This window comes from Argiope bruennichi, chromosome 3 (genome assembly GCF_947563725.1).
Source record: "Argiope bruennichi chromosome 3, qqArgBrue1.1, whole genome shotgun sequence".
Taxonomy (NCBI): Eukaryota; Metazoa; Arthropoda; class Arachnida; order Araneae; family Araneidae; genus Argiope; species Argiope bruennichi.
The window spans coordinates 48,478,647-48,497,700 of NC_079153.1; the positions used below are offsets into that span (position 1 = coordinate 48,478,647).

The 19,054-nt window shown below is 25.8% G+C and overlaps 1 protein-coding gene across 2 annotated transcripts in view; it reads right to left on the minus strand.

The window, feature by feature from the left end:
• Positions 1-896: 896 nt before the first annotated feature.
• Positions 897-19,054, minus strand: part of LOC129963097 (MBT domain-containing protein 1-like) — a 38,186-nt gene continuing 20,028 nt past the window's right edge. For both annotated transcript variants that reach the window (XM_056077154.1, XM_056077155.1), the window contains exons 13-18: positions 10,600-10,656; positions 6,766-6,879; positions 6,634-6,687; positions 6,015-6,161; positions 4,304-4,365; positions 897-1,011 (exon numbers count right to left, since the gene is read on the minus strand). In XM_056077154.1, the coding sequence (XP_055933129.1) occupies positions 4,352-4,365; positions 6,015-6,161; positions 6,634-6,687; positions 6,766-6,879; positions 10,600-10,656 (386 nt within the window). In that variant the 3' untranslated portion in view covers positions 897-1,011; positions 4,304-4,351. The remainder of the gene's footprint in view (positions 1,012-4,303; positions 4,366-6,014; positions 6,162-6,633; positions 6,688-6,765; positions 6,880-10,599; positions 10,657-19,054) is intronic.

A 19,054-nucleotide genomic window follows, 5' to 3' on the forward strand; every position in this document is an offset into this window, starting at 1 on the left:
AAAGAAAACAAATTTAATTAAAAGCTATAAAAGAAAACCCTTTAAAAGCTTAAACACACAAGAAATGAAAACTGTAATGGAATGCTCATAGTGGATATCAAACTGCAAGTGAAGAACATTCAAATTAAGAATTGTCACATATTACAGTTCTCAATAAATAAGAAATTACATTAAAATTTTAGTTCCTACTAAAATTTTCTCTGCCAATTCAGTATTCTTTGACATATTTCATATTTAAAAATTATCAAAACTATTGTAATTAGAAGTAACTGCCACCAGAAAACTAAAATTACTAAGTATATGATTTTTGTATAAGAAGTGAAATTTTAAGGCTTTTGTGGAAAATGAAGATGAAGATAAAAATTTCTTTAAAACAATAATCATATGCTGATCAATAGACAACTTTAGAGTGCAATTTTAAAGGACAAATTTTAATTCTTAATTCAATTTTAAGAATATACTATTTCAAAATACAGTAATAAAATTGAGTCAATCTTAGGAAATGTTGATATTAAATCATTTAAAAGAAATTAAATAAACTAATAATGAATCAATATTTTTAAGGACAAGCAATCTTAAAGAATTGATTGATTAATAATTACAGAATAACGAATGTTTTAATTTTATTTTAAAATTTATATGCCCTTTTAATATATATATATATATATATATATATATATATATATATATATATATATATATATATATATATATATATATATATTTATGACAGAACTTAATTATGTCCATTGTATTTATGCTTGTGAAAGTCTATATGGAATCCATCACACTTTCAGATCATATAGTTTTTTTTTTTTTTTTTTTTTTTTCATTGATTCTATATTGAGATCAAATTTCACTTGTTATGTAATCCAGTACTCGATAGAGGAAGTAAGTCAGTAATTTAAAAAGTTTTATTAAAATAATACTGTACAATATATTCAAAAACAATCATACATTCCAAAGTCAGGATTCAGTATGAAGCATCAGCTCCCCAGTCATCATCTAGATCTAAAAATTCATAAAATCTTTGTATATAAACTACAAACCAAATTAAAAATTTGGAAAACCAAGTTAATACAAAATATTTAAAATAAATCATGACATGATTAAAGTCATAATCTAGAGAAGAAATTGGAAAGTTTCATGCTCAACTTCCAATTAATTTTATTACCATCACTTAAAAATATAAACACGGGATGGTCTATTTGAAATATATAGTTTTTAAGAAAAATTACTCCATTAAAGTTTTAGTAAAAACTCGATTATTACTATAGAAATAATTACAAAAAGACTAAATACATGGTTCATGGAAAATGATTTTTAAAAACTTTATTATTATAGAAATAATCAATATGATATGTTAAAAATGCAAAATATTTTTATGTACATTATTATCTTTCTTCACTAAGATGGTTTCTGTATAAAGCAATATTTTTCTCATTTGAATTAAATGATAGAACTGTTAATCAAGATTTATTTTTATATCATAAATCGAATATAACTAAATTCTTTCATTTTATTTACATGTGTTAACTTCATTTCTATTTACTTAGTTTTCATTTGTTTTTGAGTTAACCTAGCTTAAAAGAAAACTTGGTAGAATATTGACTAGATAATTTTGTGAAGCTTTTATATTTTGCTGATAATTGGATGAAATTAAATTGAATAAACAATAAGTACTTGATCACATTGTTGTAAATTGTTAAATTGTACAGTTATCTTAATAATAATTCAGAATAATTACACATGAAAGACTCGAGCAGACTGACAGGATTATTCAATATAACAGCTAAGTGAGAGATTATTAAATCAATTAATTTGAATAACACTTTTAAGCCAGAAGTATTCAATTTTATTGACACCTATCTATAGAATCTTTAACCTTGAAATGCTGGTGAGAAAAAGTTTTCAGATAAACAAATAACAAACTCATATTGGGTCAACATTTATATGAAAAGCTGAATAAATGGCAAATATGACATCATCTTCTCAGAAGAAAATTTTCCTGCATATGCCAACTTAACATCATATTGTTAGTTTTGAATTCTATATAGATTTGCATTCTATATAGATTTTCTATGGCGCAATATTTGAAATCTTGCTTATTGAATAATGCATTTAAATGAAAATGAGATTAATCCCTATTGACATTTTTCACATATTTTAATAAATGTAAAATAGGCAAAAATAAGATGCTATTACATTTAAAGATTCATGATGGATACAAAAATAGTATTATATGAAATATTCAAGGACCAATTAACTTCTCATTAACTGAGTGCTAATCATTTCCAAAATGTATCTTTCCCATAAATCATCTATAATTTATGCAAAAAAAAATTTCAATATCATTTTCTAATTTCTATATGCACAGCTGGTTAAAATATTATAAGAGGCAAATTTTTCCACATATAGAATAGCCAAGAGTAAATGTTTTAATACACATATCACGGAAGCACACTAACTACTAAGTCAATTTTAAATTAGGCATCCATGAAGTTCTAAAACAGATACTAAATTATAATTAAACAAATAAAGCATAGAATAATTTTTGAATTGTAAAAGCTTTGATAAAGAGGGTTTTTACTACATTCTTAAACATTATCAATGCAAAATAATTTTTAAAAAATATAATGGTACAACTGAGATTACGTCAAAAAGTGCATAAATGTATATAAGTAAAGAAATAAAAATAAATTTTAAATTTCTTTCTTTTAAATTTTAATTAATTCTTCATTTGTATAAATTACTTTTTACACAGCAACAGGGCCATCTTCAAATTTCTGAATATAAATTTTCCAAATTCAATGATACCTGACTTTACATTTATTAGTCTTAAATACATGTATTTTTGGAGTCACCAACTTTCCTTAGAACAAAAGATTCAAGAGGGAAAATTTAAAAAAAAAAACAAATTTGTGACCTTAAAGGAAATACAAGACTGAAGTCTCTTTAGTTATGTTCCGGGCAATTTTAATTCTCAAAAATAAATAAATGCAATGAAAATCTGATCACAAGAATTTACAAAAGCACATATACTTTATTCAAGATGTATTGGGTTTGAATAAAAATTAAACAAAATAATTTAACTGCATTAAAATTATGTAAAATACAGATATTTACAAAGAAAAACAAACAATGATTATAATTTATTAAAAGAAATTGTACACAATATGCATCTGAAGACACAATTTATAAAAGTTTCTAATGCTAAAAGAGTTAGTAATTTTTCAATTCCTACTATTAGCTTACTCTCTCTATATATACATATCTTGTTCAAATTTTCAATCATTAATAAAATACTTTTTATTCATCCACTCAAGTTCAAATACCTTTTTTGAACTTATAGTGGATGACACTTGATGTTAATACAGTTTTTTTTCAAATATTAATTAATTAGTTAAATTTGTCCATTAATTTCTATTTGGTCACCAAGCTATTTTGCCACATAATATTGTAATTCTGTCATATGTGTATATATATATATTTGTAATTATGTAATAAAAAGAAACTAAAATGAAAATTTTTTGTTGACCTAAGTAGGAATTGACTTAATTTTTATATTTATATTGCTTATTTTAGATGTTTATGAAATAAATGAAAAGTTCTTTATGCTTTTCACATTGAAACTAAGACAAAATATTACTTTTAAGAAAGCATTTCTTTTCTTGAATGCTTTTTTTCATCATATGTTACAACAATATTTTATAATAAATTATGAAACTATTTTTTACTCAACCCAATAAAAAGGCAATGATATGTAAAGAAAAAAATACAATGCTTCAAAATTTTTAATTTTTTTTCAATTCAAAAATCTTAGTGTTGCAGTAAAAGACAATTCATAGAATGTATATAAACAACTTCATGTGGTTGCTTCACTGGCTAGTAACAAATTTTTGTAAGTCTTAGAATAATATAACAGTTATAAGAAATTAATCAACTCTCAATTTAAAATTTTCTTTCACAAAATATTGACTAGGCATGTTCAAAGTTTTCAAATGTATCAATCTGTTTTAAGTTTATCAGGATCATAGCATAGCCATTTAATAAGATGTAGTGTTACATTGCAAATTTTTTTTTTCAGTATATTTATTATGAATTGACCTTTACTTTCATAATAACCACATTAGTTAAAAGAAATTCTGCCTCTTTAAATAAGACAATTATTTAACAAAAATCTATAAGGCATATTATGCATGTTCACAAAGGTTTTGCCAGATAATCCATTGATTTTTTCAAATAATTGAATAAAAGTAACAGGAAATATAATTGAAAGAAATAAGCTACTTATCTTACTTACTTTTTTTTACTGGAGAATACTGTAGTACAAATCGTCAAAATAAAATTTCTAGTTTAAAATTTCTAGGATTAAAAGAAAAGAATTTTAAGTAATCTATCATTGTAAAAATTATGAAATAAAGGTTAATAAAAATGCTTCACAAGTTGCTTTGCTGATATTTAATTTAATACGCATAACATATCAACTTAGGAAATATGAAAACAAACCAAAATTAATCTAAATACAAGATATCTGAACCACGAAAATCAAAAAATACTCTCAAGTTTCACGCTGAAAATTTCAGTCTTGTTTAATTTAATAAAAAAACAAAAACACTCATATAAAAATAAAAATGACTGTTTTAATTAATAAGTAAATCATGAAGATAAAGTATATTTATAGGGAAACAGAAGAAACTGGAAAAAAAATGATAGGTGTACAACAATGCAGAATATTTGTTAAAGGTAAGATAGTACAGAAATTAAAAGCAGTATTCAAAACAGTTAAAAGATAAAATAGTTATGACTAATTATATACATAAGAAGAATATACAACATTGTTCCTAAAAGAATTTAACTAAAATTTTAAAAGAAATATGAAATGCATCCCTTTGAGATAAATCAAAAATAATAAAACTCAATCCAAATAAAATAACCAATATCTTTAGAAATTAACAAGAACAGCATCATCTTCCTAATTATTAGTAAATTTGGAAAAAATTAAAAAAAAAAAAAATCAAATTCTTATTTATGTGTTAATAGAACAGAAATGATCTATTTGAACTTTGAGACGCTACAATTATTCATACAAGAAGTCGTTTAAAAGAAGAAGGGCCAAGCTGCAATAAGTCGCCAAAACTGGCAACCTCCAGACTGGCAAACCTATTATCTTTTCCTCTTTATTATGCCCTATGATTGGATATCTGCTCCCTCGCATTTGAACATTTCGCAAAACACGGCGCAAGACCGTTGTTGGCGATGTTTGAAAATTGCGCCAAGCAGTGGGTTAAACTCTGGTTGTACCCATCGCTGTTATAAAAACAATTTATTTTCAATTTCCAATTAATGCCTCTGAATTGAATCGATTCAGCCCCAGCATACAAATGCAATTATATAATATTGAAATAAAAATGGAGTTCATCGAAGGATTTTTTAAAAAAAATCTTTTGAAGGGCAGTTTTTATTTTTAAATTAATCTGAAATGTACCTAGAAATTCTTTATATTATTATCTGCTTCCAGTAAAAAAAATATGTCTTTCATTTATGTGTATGTACTTTATAAAATTTGCAGAAAATATAAATACTAAGCACATTTTTACACATTTTTTTTAAGATTTTACTTGAAAGCAAGACAGATTATACATTTAATTAAATCTTTAATCTTTTTAGTCATTTCTTTGCTTTAAATGAAAAAAATTTCAAACTTACTAAACTCCTAAAAGATAATTATTACTTGTATTATTTGCCAATATTTCAGAATTAATTAATGAAGAAATGAATTTATTACAAAGACAAAAAGAAAAATCATATTCTTGTAGAAATTTTAGTAGAATAAATGCTATGTTAATACATAATGCATAAATAATATATTTAAATTCCTTATATAATTAGCAAACACATTATATAATTGAATAAATGGAAGCTTTGTACAAACAGCAAAAAGCAAAGCAACTATTCCACATATTAAAAACAATTTCAGAAGCAGATAAAAAAAAATAATAATCAATACTTACCAACACCAGAACTCGAGCTAGAATCATCTAGAATCATTTCAGCACTTTTTTTCTGTTTCCTTTTTCGACGCCTAGTTCTAAATTTACCCAACTCAGGATCAGGACACTCTTCATAAGTTATTCGTTTCGAACGAAGCCTTTTGTGTTCTAAAAGAAAATATATTTCATTCAAAGATTTTCAATAATGAATTTTAAAAGCATCTATTGAAAAATTTTATTTCTGAAAGAAATAGTTAAAATTATTTCCTCATTTTCCCTCTATAGTATAAAAAATATCTAGATATAGTTTTCACATTTCTTAACAAAAATCCAACTGTCGACACAAACAATATTTAATATTAATCTTTTACAATTAAATAAATAAATTAAAAAAAAACTATAAAAATATAAAATTAAATTCTTGCATTTTTAAACTTTTACACCAATTCACTGATTAATTTACAAATTTTACAACAACAAAATACTGATTTTGAAACCTTTAGTGTACAAGAATTGTGATATTAATTTATTATATTTTAGATGAAAAATAGTTATGAGATCGACTCAACTTGCCACAATATCAAATAAAAATTTGCTTTAATATTATAATTTCCGGAATGTAACATTTATGAATAATTACCATTTTGTGCAGAAGAACTGTCTTCATCTATTGATATAGTTTTTACAGGAGTACCTTTAAAAAAAAGTTTAGAATATTAGTATAGAAAAGAAGTTATTTCGATTAATTAACACTGCAAAAAACATGCCTCACTATTTATTGAACTTTTTTTATTTAAGCTGGATTTCAGTTTTCCTTCTTGGCTGTTTGAGGTACTTGGTTGATTGATTGTTGTCAATGATCTCCTTGGAGGTCCTCGCCGTTTCCCTATAAATATTTATATCATTTTAAAAAAAAGATGATTTAAGAAATTCTGAAATTAATACAAAAATAGTTGCAATTCACTTGAATAAAAACACAAAAGTCATCATAAGATTCAAGGAAAAGGCCAAACACATTAATCTGAATTTAAAAAAGAAACAGTGCATATTAATTTATTAAAAAAGGGGGTATGAATATACGAATATAATACGAGAAAAAGAAATTTAGCTATAATTTAAATTTTGTGTATTAATCCACCTATTCATTACTAGGAGTATACTGATTTCTGATTTATCTAAAAAAATTATTTTATCATTATCTGACCTTAAAGCATGGTGTATGACGAACTGTGAAGCAGTCAATATCAATACTCAAAATTAATTTGTTATTGTTTATTTTTGTTGCTTTTCATTGTTTTTCACCTATTATTCATTTCTTTAATATTTCTACAAATATTGCTTTATTTTAATATATAAAAATATTTGCTTTAAGCACGCCATTTTGAAACTAATTGTTTTATATTCCACAAACTTACAGACACCCAAAACAAATTTCTTTTTAAATACAATAAAAGAATTATGTATCTTTCATTTACAAGCAATTTTTTATGCTTCATTTAATTTTGACATCCTAAATTTCTTCCAGAAATAATGGTAAAGTAGTTTTGTAATAATTTTTAATTATTTTATAAATTAAGTTTAAAAATCCTGAAGATAACTGAACCCCAAATACAACTAATTGGCAAGAGACATTAAATATTATTTAATTTTAAATATATTTTATAGCATATATCCAATTAAAATATTAATTATTATTGTCATTAAAAATATACTTTTTTAAATTTGAAATTCAAAGCAGATATGCTTAATAAAGTATTAAAAATGTTGTCATAATTTTCCAAGCTTTTTTTGTTTAATTTTTTCGATATAAGTTTTTATACATCTAAATTTTGTAAGGCATTTCAAATTTTACTTATGTTTATACATTGTCAAGCCCCAAAATAAATTTGTTATAAATTCAATTTCAATAAAAGTCTTATTTTTAAAATTTTTTTGTTCCAATGATTTTTAAAATACTCTGAAAAGTTTTAATTTACTGTAAAAAATTTATTAAACATTTTTTAGTGCCAAAACTGATATATTTAATCTTCGCATTGTTGCTCTAGGCAGCCAAGAGGACAGAGTCCACAATCCATTATCTAAATATTCTTATTAAATAAAATTCAAATTTAAATGCAACTTCTTTTAGTAGGGAATGTCTTACTGTAAGATAATACACTATTAATAATTTAATATGGCCGAAATTTGAAGAGAAAATGCTCCACAGAGGGAAAAAAGCTTTGCTTAATGCTATTAATAACTTTCAAAATTCTGTGCTCAAAATATGAACAAATATTAAAGATAACAATGCAAAATTGAAATTTTCAGTAGTGAATCGATGTTAAAAATTTAGTATATGTATCAAGCTATATGTGATCTCATACTATTATGAGTAAAAAATTACACTTAAGGGAGATTAACATCAGCATTTTAAACACAAGACAGAAAAATAACGAGAAAGCTTCAACGTCAACCATACAATCCTTTCTACAAATAACATATGCTATGCATAAATCTCAACAACACATGTGAACTGAAACTTTATGCAAATGCCCTTTTAGTGAATGGAAATCAACTCTTCCTAAAGTGTTGACCATTAGTGGCTCTTAGAAATTCTAACACCTTTCAAAATTAGTATGAATGTTCAAACGGAATTGATCAAATCAACAATACTTATCAAACTTCTGATAATGATCGAATTTTATGATTAAAATCAATCAATCAATCATGGCAATATTTTATGATTGGATTTCAAAGGCATTGTTTTGTGTATCAGTAGAAAATATGTTGGTATTTTTTTAAACTTTTTAATCCACATACTTTTTTTGTAATATATGCTTTTGTATTTCCAAAAATGCATAATTTTTCTATTTTTATACCTTTAAAAAATACTTTCTAATTTCATAATGTAATTTTTTTTATTCAGTTGTTTTATTTTGCATTGAAGATATAAGATCATTTTTAATGAACAAATGTTTATTACTCCCAATTTATTTATTTTCGGAATTTTTTTCAAACTTTTGCATAATATAAATAATTTTCCCTTCTTTATTCATGAGCTTTTTTAGTTTTCAAATACACAGGATTCTGAATTGATTTAAAAATCTTGTACTGAATGGATAATTTTCAATCCTTAACTGCATTTTATAAAACTCTTTATTTCATGTTTTTCTTTAATTTTAGTGTTTCATATTTTAATTTTCAATTTTTTCATTTCATTTTGGATTTTATAATATGCAAATTATTGATAGAATAATAAGGAATAATAAATACATAATTAGATAGAATTTTAATATTCCAAAACATAGCATTTTATTTGAGTGTTTGTCATTTTTTTTCGTTGAATTTACATTAATGATAATATATAATGTCATATTTTTCTTTTATTTGACCATGTTGTTTTGTAATTGTGCGAAGATTGGAAGACTTTTTCTAAAATTTTCAATGTATAGCATCATTCTTCGGCATAAAAACATACCCTATAATATTTGTTATTCATGTTTAAATAATTTTGAAATTATTATTTTTACAAAATCTTTCTTTGATTTTTGAAATAATATATGAAATTCTCTTTAATTTTAATTGTCTAATCTGCCTAAGTTTGAGGAATTCGCTCATCGACATTTGTTAATGAAGGATCCAACACCACTTTGCTCAATTTGTAAGTCTCATGCCTGTTTTACACATTCTTGTGAAATGTCCACAATTTTTTTCATAGTGTCTTACCCCCCTTTTTCTTGTTAAGAAATCTCACCCGATTTAGGTGAGTTGGTTTCCAAAACTCCTCATGTTAACCTTTAAGTATTGGTTTTTATAATTATATATAGACATTAGCCATGCTTTTTAGTATTGTTCCATACCTTACATCATTGTTGCCCTTTTTTATGACTCACATCTTTATACTTTTAGACATTTGGATTTTGTAGACATTCCATATTTTGATTTTCTTTTAAACTGATACAAATATTATAATACCATAATTCAAAGATGACTTCTGCTATAAAACACAAACAAACTCTAACCTAGCTATTGATAAAATTCAAATGCATATTTAAATTAAAGTTGGCATTAAACATTTTAAAATAAGAACAAAAGTTTATGTTATTAATATACAGAATTAATTTTTCCAAGATATTAGACTTCAAATTTTGAATTTGTTTTATTAAAAATACTTAATTTTATTTGTTAAAATATTATTACTAGTTTTTTTTAATAATTGATAGAAATGGACGTTTTCTAAATCAGTGGTAAAGGAGGTAAAATTTTAGAAATCACAATATTACCCATTAAACAGAAAATGATCAAATGTAAAATACAGATTTTTTTGACATTGAAACATTTATTGAGAGATTTGACACAATTATTTTCAATAATATATATATAAAACAAAAATTAAATTTATCTGTTGTCATTCTGATTAATCAGTATGTTAAGAAATGTTATTTATAGTTTATAATAGTAATAAATTAATAACACAATCACGATATATTAAGATTTATACTAATATATGTTGGAAAACATATTGCAATGGTGAAGTTCAGTCATTTCCCAGATCTATTCATTACTCCCTTCTCTTTTATTACAGAAAGAAATTTATTTTGATGCATTTATAACAAGCCTTACTTACCTTGATATGAGCATGAACTAGAATCATCAGGCACTACACTGTTGTCTTGAAAAGAATCTAAAACATAACAAATGAGTTACTAGTTTTTTTTTTTTTTTTAAAGGCAGGAAATAATATACATATCTAAAATTAGAGTGAATACAATTCATTTATGAAAAAAGAGAAAGCTTAGAATTGAAATGCAAGTTTTTAAAATCATAATGTCTATGGAAATAAATGAAAATTTTCGAAGTATGGTACTTAATAATATTATATATATATATATATATCTTAAACTCATAGCAAAAAGTTTAACACACTTGAAATTTAAGAGCTACTTTTTTTCTTTAGAATCTGTACGCAAAGAAATTATTTTTGCTTAAACTCAAAACTTTATTTTAATTTCCTTCTAAATTTCAATTCCTTGGATACTCCGTGAATAAAGTAATAGTTTGGTTTAGATATATTAACGTCCCGTTTGAAGCAACACTAGGGCTAATTGTATAAAATAATGGGGAGAGGAGTTTATAAAGAAAAATAAAATAAAAATCACATTTTTTTTAACAATAAATTCTTAAAAACATATTTCGAGCCTTAAAAAAATTGCAGAATATATTACTTAATGGGTTACAATATGGAGCAACCGACACATAGTACTATTTATTTAATAAACTATTTTTCACATGCTACAAATATAAATAAAGAAACGAATTTCTTCACAGCAATCAGGATAAACAATCCAGATATGATTAATGTCAAAGATCAGCAGATTAACTGATCATTTTATATATATAAAAGCTAGCATTAATTAGCTTTGAAGAAATTCCAAATTCAGTATAACTCAGAAACCCATATTAAAGTTGTTTCTTTAATTTTTTTCTAGCTATAATTTCAATTTGCCTAATGTTACACTCTCAAGTCTGATCCATTATTTTGATAAAATTTACCTACTTAATCATGACCTGTGAATGATAACTTTTTAAAAGCAAAGCCAGAAAACAGATTTTATTCTAGAACTATTATATTTGACATAATTACATCTATGGCCTGAAGGAAAAAAAAAAAATTCATTAGTTCCAAGCAAACAAAGCCACCCTAAACCCTCTTCTGATAACAGTCATTCTACGACATTTCAATTCCATCACTATCATTTTCTTCTTTTCTGCTTCTCAGATATCAAGATTTATCACTTGATAATTTTCCAACCATCGCTGTCAAGGACAAATGAGTAGGACCTTAATCATCCCCACTTTGGAGAAGAACATTGTCAACTTAGAAAAAAAACCCTTTCTGCTGCTACTTGGAAACTGGGATTAGTTACTTTAATCAGGCAATCATCTTGTAAAGTAAAAAAGACTGTCCTAAAATAAAGAAAAAGTTTCAAGCAGTATTTGGTCACTAACAATTGGGAGGAATAGGAGATATGAGAGCAAATTGTATGCAATTCCCACAGAAAAATAAATAAATAGAAAAACAGCATATACAGACATTCAAAATAGAAATACAAAACAAATAATAATAATAAAACAGATGGATAGATGATTTCATTTACATTTACAGAGAAGTTTTTCACTACTGCAATGGCTATCTAGATAAAGAGGCTGATATGATATAGTCACATTGAATCTTAGCAAGGCTAAAGACCATTGTGCAAGAACCTTTGCACTATGAGACATCTGCTGGGTGAGATATATAGGGCTGTTGAACTTGGAGATAACTTGAATGTATGCATTGAATATCTAAATACCATGTTTGGGTGGCAGTCAATTTTGTGCAGAAAAAGGCAATTGGTTTCTCCTTCTCATTCATCTGAGACTGGCATGCACCAAGTTGTTGCTGAGGTATCTGTACATAATTGAAATGATTCATCAAGTTGTGGAGTATACAAAGAAGGCCTTATGGTTAATTCTTCTTTAAAAGTTTAGATGGCCTGCTCCTGTTCTTCATTCATGAAATTTTGTAGAATATTTTTTTTTCTTGGTAAGATGGATTAATGGTAACATGTAAAGAGAAATTTGAAATAAATAATTTGCAAGCTCTTAACAAGCTATAAATTTTCTTTTTTCTAATAGACTGCAGTTATTTCTTTATAGTTTCCATTTTCTGAGAATTTGGAAAGTGCCTTCCAGGCCCAACAATGAGGCCAAGAAATTTTACTTCTTTCTACCAAATTCACACTTTTCTAAGTTTAGACTGCAGAAGTGAAAACACTTTATTACTGTGCATCTTATGCACTTCTCAATTCTCGGAAAAAATGGCAACAGTATCTATGCTTAGCAGTATCTTCAAGGCTTTGAAAGAATCTTGTCCATGGTTCACTGGAATATGTTTCTAGCATTTTTTCATCCTGAAAGGCATTCCATTCCATTTGATACAATAATGGGTGCAAGACAAAAGCAGTATAGTGTTTCACTTCAGGCTTTAAGGGATTTGTCAGCATCCCTTGAAATGAATATGAAATTAGATTCATTGGATAAGCATCTGGAATTACATATTTATTTAGTTGACAGTAGTCAACACACAGCTTCACATTTTCTTTTTTCTAAAGACACATACCAGAGAAAGCACCACGCAAAATGAATCGAAAAATATAAATTTTTAAAATAACATTAGGTGTAAAAAGTTGTTTATTAAGTAACATATTAGTGTTGAATATTTTCAGAATTTTTATTCTTTTCCTCTACGCTTTGAAATTGCTTTAAAATTGAGCCTTTTATAAGAAATTACAAACATTTTATCATAATAATTTAGAGGTAATTATTTCAAGTGATGTGGGTGTTTCATTAATCAATGCATCAATTAGTATTTATTATAAACTAATTACGCCATAAAACAGCAAATTTTCTTATAGTTATCAATAACTATATGCAACTCTTTGCCGGTTTCTAGAAACCACACAGAACTCCATGCATGGAGATAGATACATATCGAGATTCACTTATGCCCATAATAACCACCTAATTTTGGGATGCTAATTGCGTCTATTTATTAATTCTATTAGATTTACAATCTGCATTAGTCACAAAGATTTTCTTATTGACAATTCTAGCTTTGATACAACCAAACTGTGAAGATCTTTTGCATATTAATAATACTGATGTGGCAGCAATAATTGTTTTCACATGAATTTTCCGCTGCCTGGATCAGATAAGGAAAACTGCAAATAAATAGGAGAAGAGATGAACCTTTCTTTCGATAAGCATGCATATTTTCTTTGGGTAAATTATAAGATCAATAATTCTTCTATTTTACACTTTTGACATTTATTAGATCAATATAATCTTGAGAACTGTAATTGATTTTTCACACTTCAAACTTACAGACAATGATGACTGTTGCACTTTTCTTGCCCTGGCAGAAAGGATTTTATATATTCATAGTTTTTTTAATATGTCAGTAAGTATGGCAATAAGTATATTTTCTGGTTGTCCGAGGAAATCATTTCATTGAATAGTTGTATCCATAATTTGTGCAAGTTCTTTGCCTAGGCACCATAATGAATTAACAAATCGGTGAACTTGATAATTGATGATAATTGGATTATATTTGATATAAAATCGGACAGGTAATAAAATTTTATTATAATTAATTCCAGCAGTATCTTAAAATAGCTCCCTTGGACTCATATTAAGTTGAAGCAATCAAATGGCTTTAGTGAACCATCTGGTATGCAACAACTTTCCAAGCTTTTTATCAGCAAAGTGTAATTAATAGTCACTTGAAGTAACAAATACAAACAATATTTCTGGTCAATACTAAAACTACTACTTATTTTTTTCTTAACCATAAGAAAAATTTCTAAAATTTATAGGAAAGATTCATTAATTATAAAATGTGCATAGTCATTAAATATTTTGCCAATAATAAATCTTGAGGGTCAATTATTAATCTGTCCAAGTATTTTATCAAATGCTTTAATGGGAGTTCATTAGAAAAAAAGTTGACAAATTATCAATTGAAAAGGTCTAGCAATCATCTTGAGCAAGGATATAATGCTCCCAATTTATCTTGCTGTAGTTTGCTGTGATGTTATTGTTGTTAATACAAGTTAAGATAAATCCATATTTCAGGCAATGATCAAACCCCATAATGCAGTTTATACTATGTTTGCTGTTCCAGTAAACATGTCCACGAAGCACATTGATAATGTATAAATTAGACTTTTCATCTTTGCACCTCTGGTAAAGATGAACACGTATCTTTCCCACCACCTAAGTCTTATTTTTCTGACTTTCAAATATCTTGGAGAAATAATATTCCTAAACACAATGTTTGTTCATGAAGACTATGCCTGGATTCTGATTTCTGTCTCAAAACTGCATTTTTTATTAATAATTATTTGAATATTTTCATCAATATCTTTTTCACAATCGAGATCATAGAAATAGGTTAGTGACAAGTCAATAAGCAAATCCATAAATATCACATATTCAAACAAATGTTGCAAGCTTTAGCCTTGTTTGGGGAATGGAACACAGAATATGTTTGTTAGCCGCAATTTCCATGTTCTTGCAAATTTCAACATTTCCAACAACTTTCTTCGAAGCCTCGACAACAGTAATCAAGGGTTTTCAACTGAAGTTTATCAATACATGCTTTTCTTAAAACTGGGTATTTCTTTTTCCTTTATAGAATTTTTGAATGGCCTTTAAATTTATGTTACCAATAGTCATTGCTCTCTTTATACCTATAATTCATTATAAACTACAGTTCTTATAATGGCACTTCTTAGAATTCTTCACATCTAGCAGGGAATGAAGAAGAATTGCACACCTAGTGCAATTTGATAGGACAACTTTAAATTTTTCAATCAACTTGTAATGGCACTTCTTAGAATTCTTCACATCTAGCAGGGAATGAAGAAGAATTTCACACCTAATGCAATTTGATAGGACAACTTTAAATTTTTCAATCAATCCTAATGCTCAAGCACTGTAACTTTACTTAATGAGTCCAGTCTCTAACAGTTCTTAAATTTGGCATTTTGACTTCCTTTTGTAAGGCAATTGGGACTTAATATGAACTTAATCATTTAGAGATACAGACATCAGTTGCTTTAACACTGTAGCCTGCCACCTTAGCTTTATCTGGATCATTGTCCTGATAAGGAAAGATAATTTGTGTCAATTGTTGAAGAAAATCTTAATAGAGAATCATGCAAGAAGGAAATAAACTGTAAATATCTAAATGACATATTCAGAAATTATGATATTTCTCATAGAATTTATAGCTTTTTTTAAGTGTATTAGAAAGAACTCGATTTTGTTGTAGGTAAATTAATTTGATTGCTTTCAATGAAACATATTTGATAAATGATAAGATGTTCTGACATAATTTAAAGTTATAAACTATTTAAATTCCCCTAGGGCTGCAATTGTTCTAAGGAAGTCTCTAAAATTTTTGTCAACAGTAACATTTAATTTAATTAACATTAAATTTAATTCCTGAAAATGTTTAATTGTACTTATGTATTGTCTCACAAATGGTAATTAGTATCAATACTGAACAGATTAGAAAATCTTAATCTGTATTATAAAAACAATATTTCAACAAATTGGGATTTTAATGCAAAAAAATGCGACATGTGGTCCCCATTCAGCGAATACAAGAGGAAAAGAATTAATGAAATTTATATAAAAATTGAAGTTAGACGTTTTTAATGAACTTCACTCCCTAATGAAGTATGAGAGTGAAAAAGACATCAACTTCATTGACCTCACCCTATTGAAGAACACTGATATAATATTGTAAATTACATAGCCAATAATGAAAAAACTGAAAGTGACCATAAATCCATAACATATTCCTTGCTAAAAGACAAAATAATAAAATATTATGAGGTATTTGAGTTCAAAAGAAGAGATTTAAGAATTTTAGTTGAAGGTTTCAAAAATCTGGACATAAAGGAAAATAATATAGAAGATACACTAGAGAAATTCAATGAAGATCTACAGTATATATGTATCCCTAATACAAAATATAGGAATAATAGAATAAAAGAAAGTACACTAAGAATCCAAATTTTGAAATAATATGTAGTAAAGTTTAGAGTTCTATGAAGAAAGTATTGTACAGTTTGAGATCAGAACTCTTACAGAATTACAGGTCAAATGGTTTGGGTTGTGGAGCAGTAAAACACACACCTTTATTATAAATAAAGATTATTTCATATGACTCTAAAATTTGGTTAACAAAACACAGTAATTGTCAAAAATAATCACATTAAGATTTACAAAATGGTCTGAACAGAGGCCTTTCAAATTCTTAGCAATTTCCCCTCTAAGAGACATCAAATTAAAAAAAGTATTTAAGGAAATTGAAATGTTTAAAGATAAAGATAACATAAATGATATGATAAATTTTGGATATGAAACAATAATCCTGTCAGAATGCAATTTCTATAAAAGAATGTTACATTTCAGAAGAAATAAGAAATTGTTTCTATACTAGTGGATCTAAAATGAACAGAAAAGTTGGTTGTGTCTTCATCTGCTATTTGAACTCTTTAGAATTTAAAAGCTAAATGACCACTTTTATTTTTATGACTTAACTAAGATAAGGTTAACTTAAAAACTATATGATTTATTATCAGACTAAAAATAAAATCCTAGATTAAAAAAACAATGATGAAGCATTGAAATACTTATCAAAACATTAATTGAACTTTAATAATTTATCAAACTATTTATACATTAGCAGATTAATTATGCTACATATTTATAAAATATATACAATTCGTCAATTAAAACTTATAATTATATGGAGAGTAAGAAATTAATAATATATCTCAGTTTATTAAATAAAACACATTAACATCAGTTATACGAATATAACCCATATATAATATTCAGTATTCAAGCAAAAGTTAAAATAAAACAAAACTTCCTGCTTTAATTTATTTTAACTTAATAATAATTATGAGAGAAAATATTAGGTATGTTTAAAATATAGTAATTTTAAAATGCATTTAAAATAGATTTGATTCGTTATTCTTTAGAATAATTCTTATGAATTACTTAAAGAATGTTTAATCACTACAATGAAACAAAGCTTTCTATAATTTTTTCTAGGAAAGTTGTTTAACAGCAATTGTTAGGTATGTTACATAAAATGTAATTCGAATCAAAGTGTAACATTTTTTTAAAACTAATTACAATTTATTCAAAGTGTGTTTTTCTTAGATTTTACAATACCTTTCCAGCTAGAGAACAGAATTATATTATATTATTACCATCTTAAAATGATTTTTTTAACTGATGCAAAAACTTTTTCACCAATCTTTCTCTAAGATTCATGCACTAGATACTGGGACAAATTTAGCACTGATATGTTTATAAATCAAAAAACAGCACTGCTGTGTACATTTCTAATACAATAATAAAAGTACTTTCATTTCAGTGGGAAAAGCATTTACAATAATAAAACAGAGCTCTCACCTCCGATCCTCTTTTGTAGGCAACATATAATTTTTGTCACATTTTCTTGGTTTAATTACGTTGACTATACCACTAAAATTCCATTTTTCATTTTTTCACATCAGAATTTCAATATGGCTGCGATCATATTTCCCTCTTGAGAATGAACATTGTTTGATTAAATATTCCAGTTTTAACCATGACATGCAAATGATAACTTTTTAAAAGCAAAGCCACAGAGCATATTCTATTCTAGACTATTATATTTTACATAACTTTACATAGCTGGATTAATACACTATTCTAAGAACAAGGAAATTAAATTTCATTATCTTTATATCCAGTTAGTTATCAGTTTATTGGGAATAAAAGTATGCCTAGCATTCTTTTGATAATCATTCATCAATTACATTTCCATTCTGTCTTTCTTCCTCTCTTGGCCTTTTCCCATTAGGTATCAAGGTTTGTCCTCCCCCCATTTTAATGCTTTACAATCCTTTTTTGTTGAGGGAAGATTAGAAGAAAAATCAATTGATTTAATTATATTTTAATGACTTTAATCTTCAGATAATGGTTAAATGCATTCACAAAGTTACAAATCTAAATGAATGACACTTTTTAAAAAAATCAAATATGATTGTACTACTATTTTGCATAAAGTAATAAAGACAGATAAAAAAATAAAAATTTAATACTTCTGTAAAATTCAAACGAATTTTGCTATCCAGTGCTGAGAAAATAAAGAAATTATTACCACATATGGCATAAATCAAAATTACAATTTCAACCAGTATATGAAGGCAAATTTATTGATATGTAATGGTAATATACATTTTTACATCTTTATGGAACTAATTTTGTTTTCTTTTTTTTTTTCACAGATATCCTAATAAACAACTTTTGTCTTTCTTGGAAAGAATGAAACTTAACTTCAGTAATGATCCAATTACATGCAATTGAAAGATGATTAGAATTGAAGAAAACAAATTATTGAATGAAATATTATTAAATATTAAAATTTTTTTATCTACAGCATCTATTATAAGCAATTTTGAAATCTA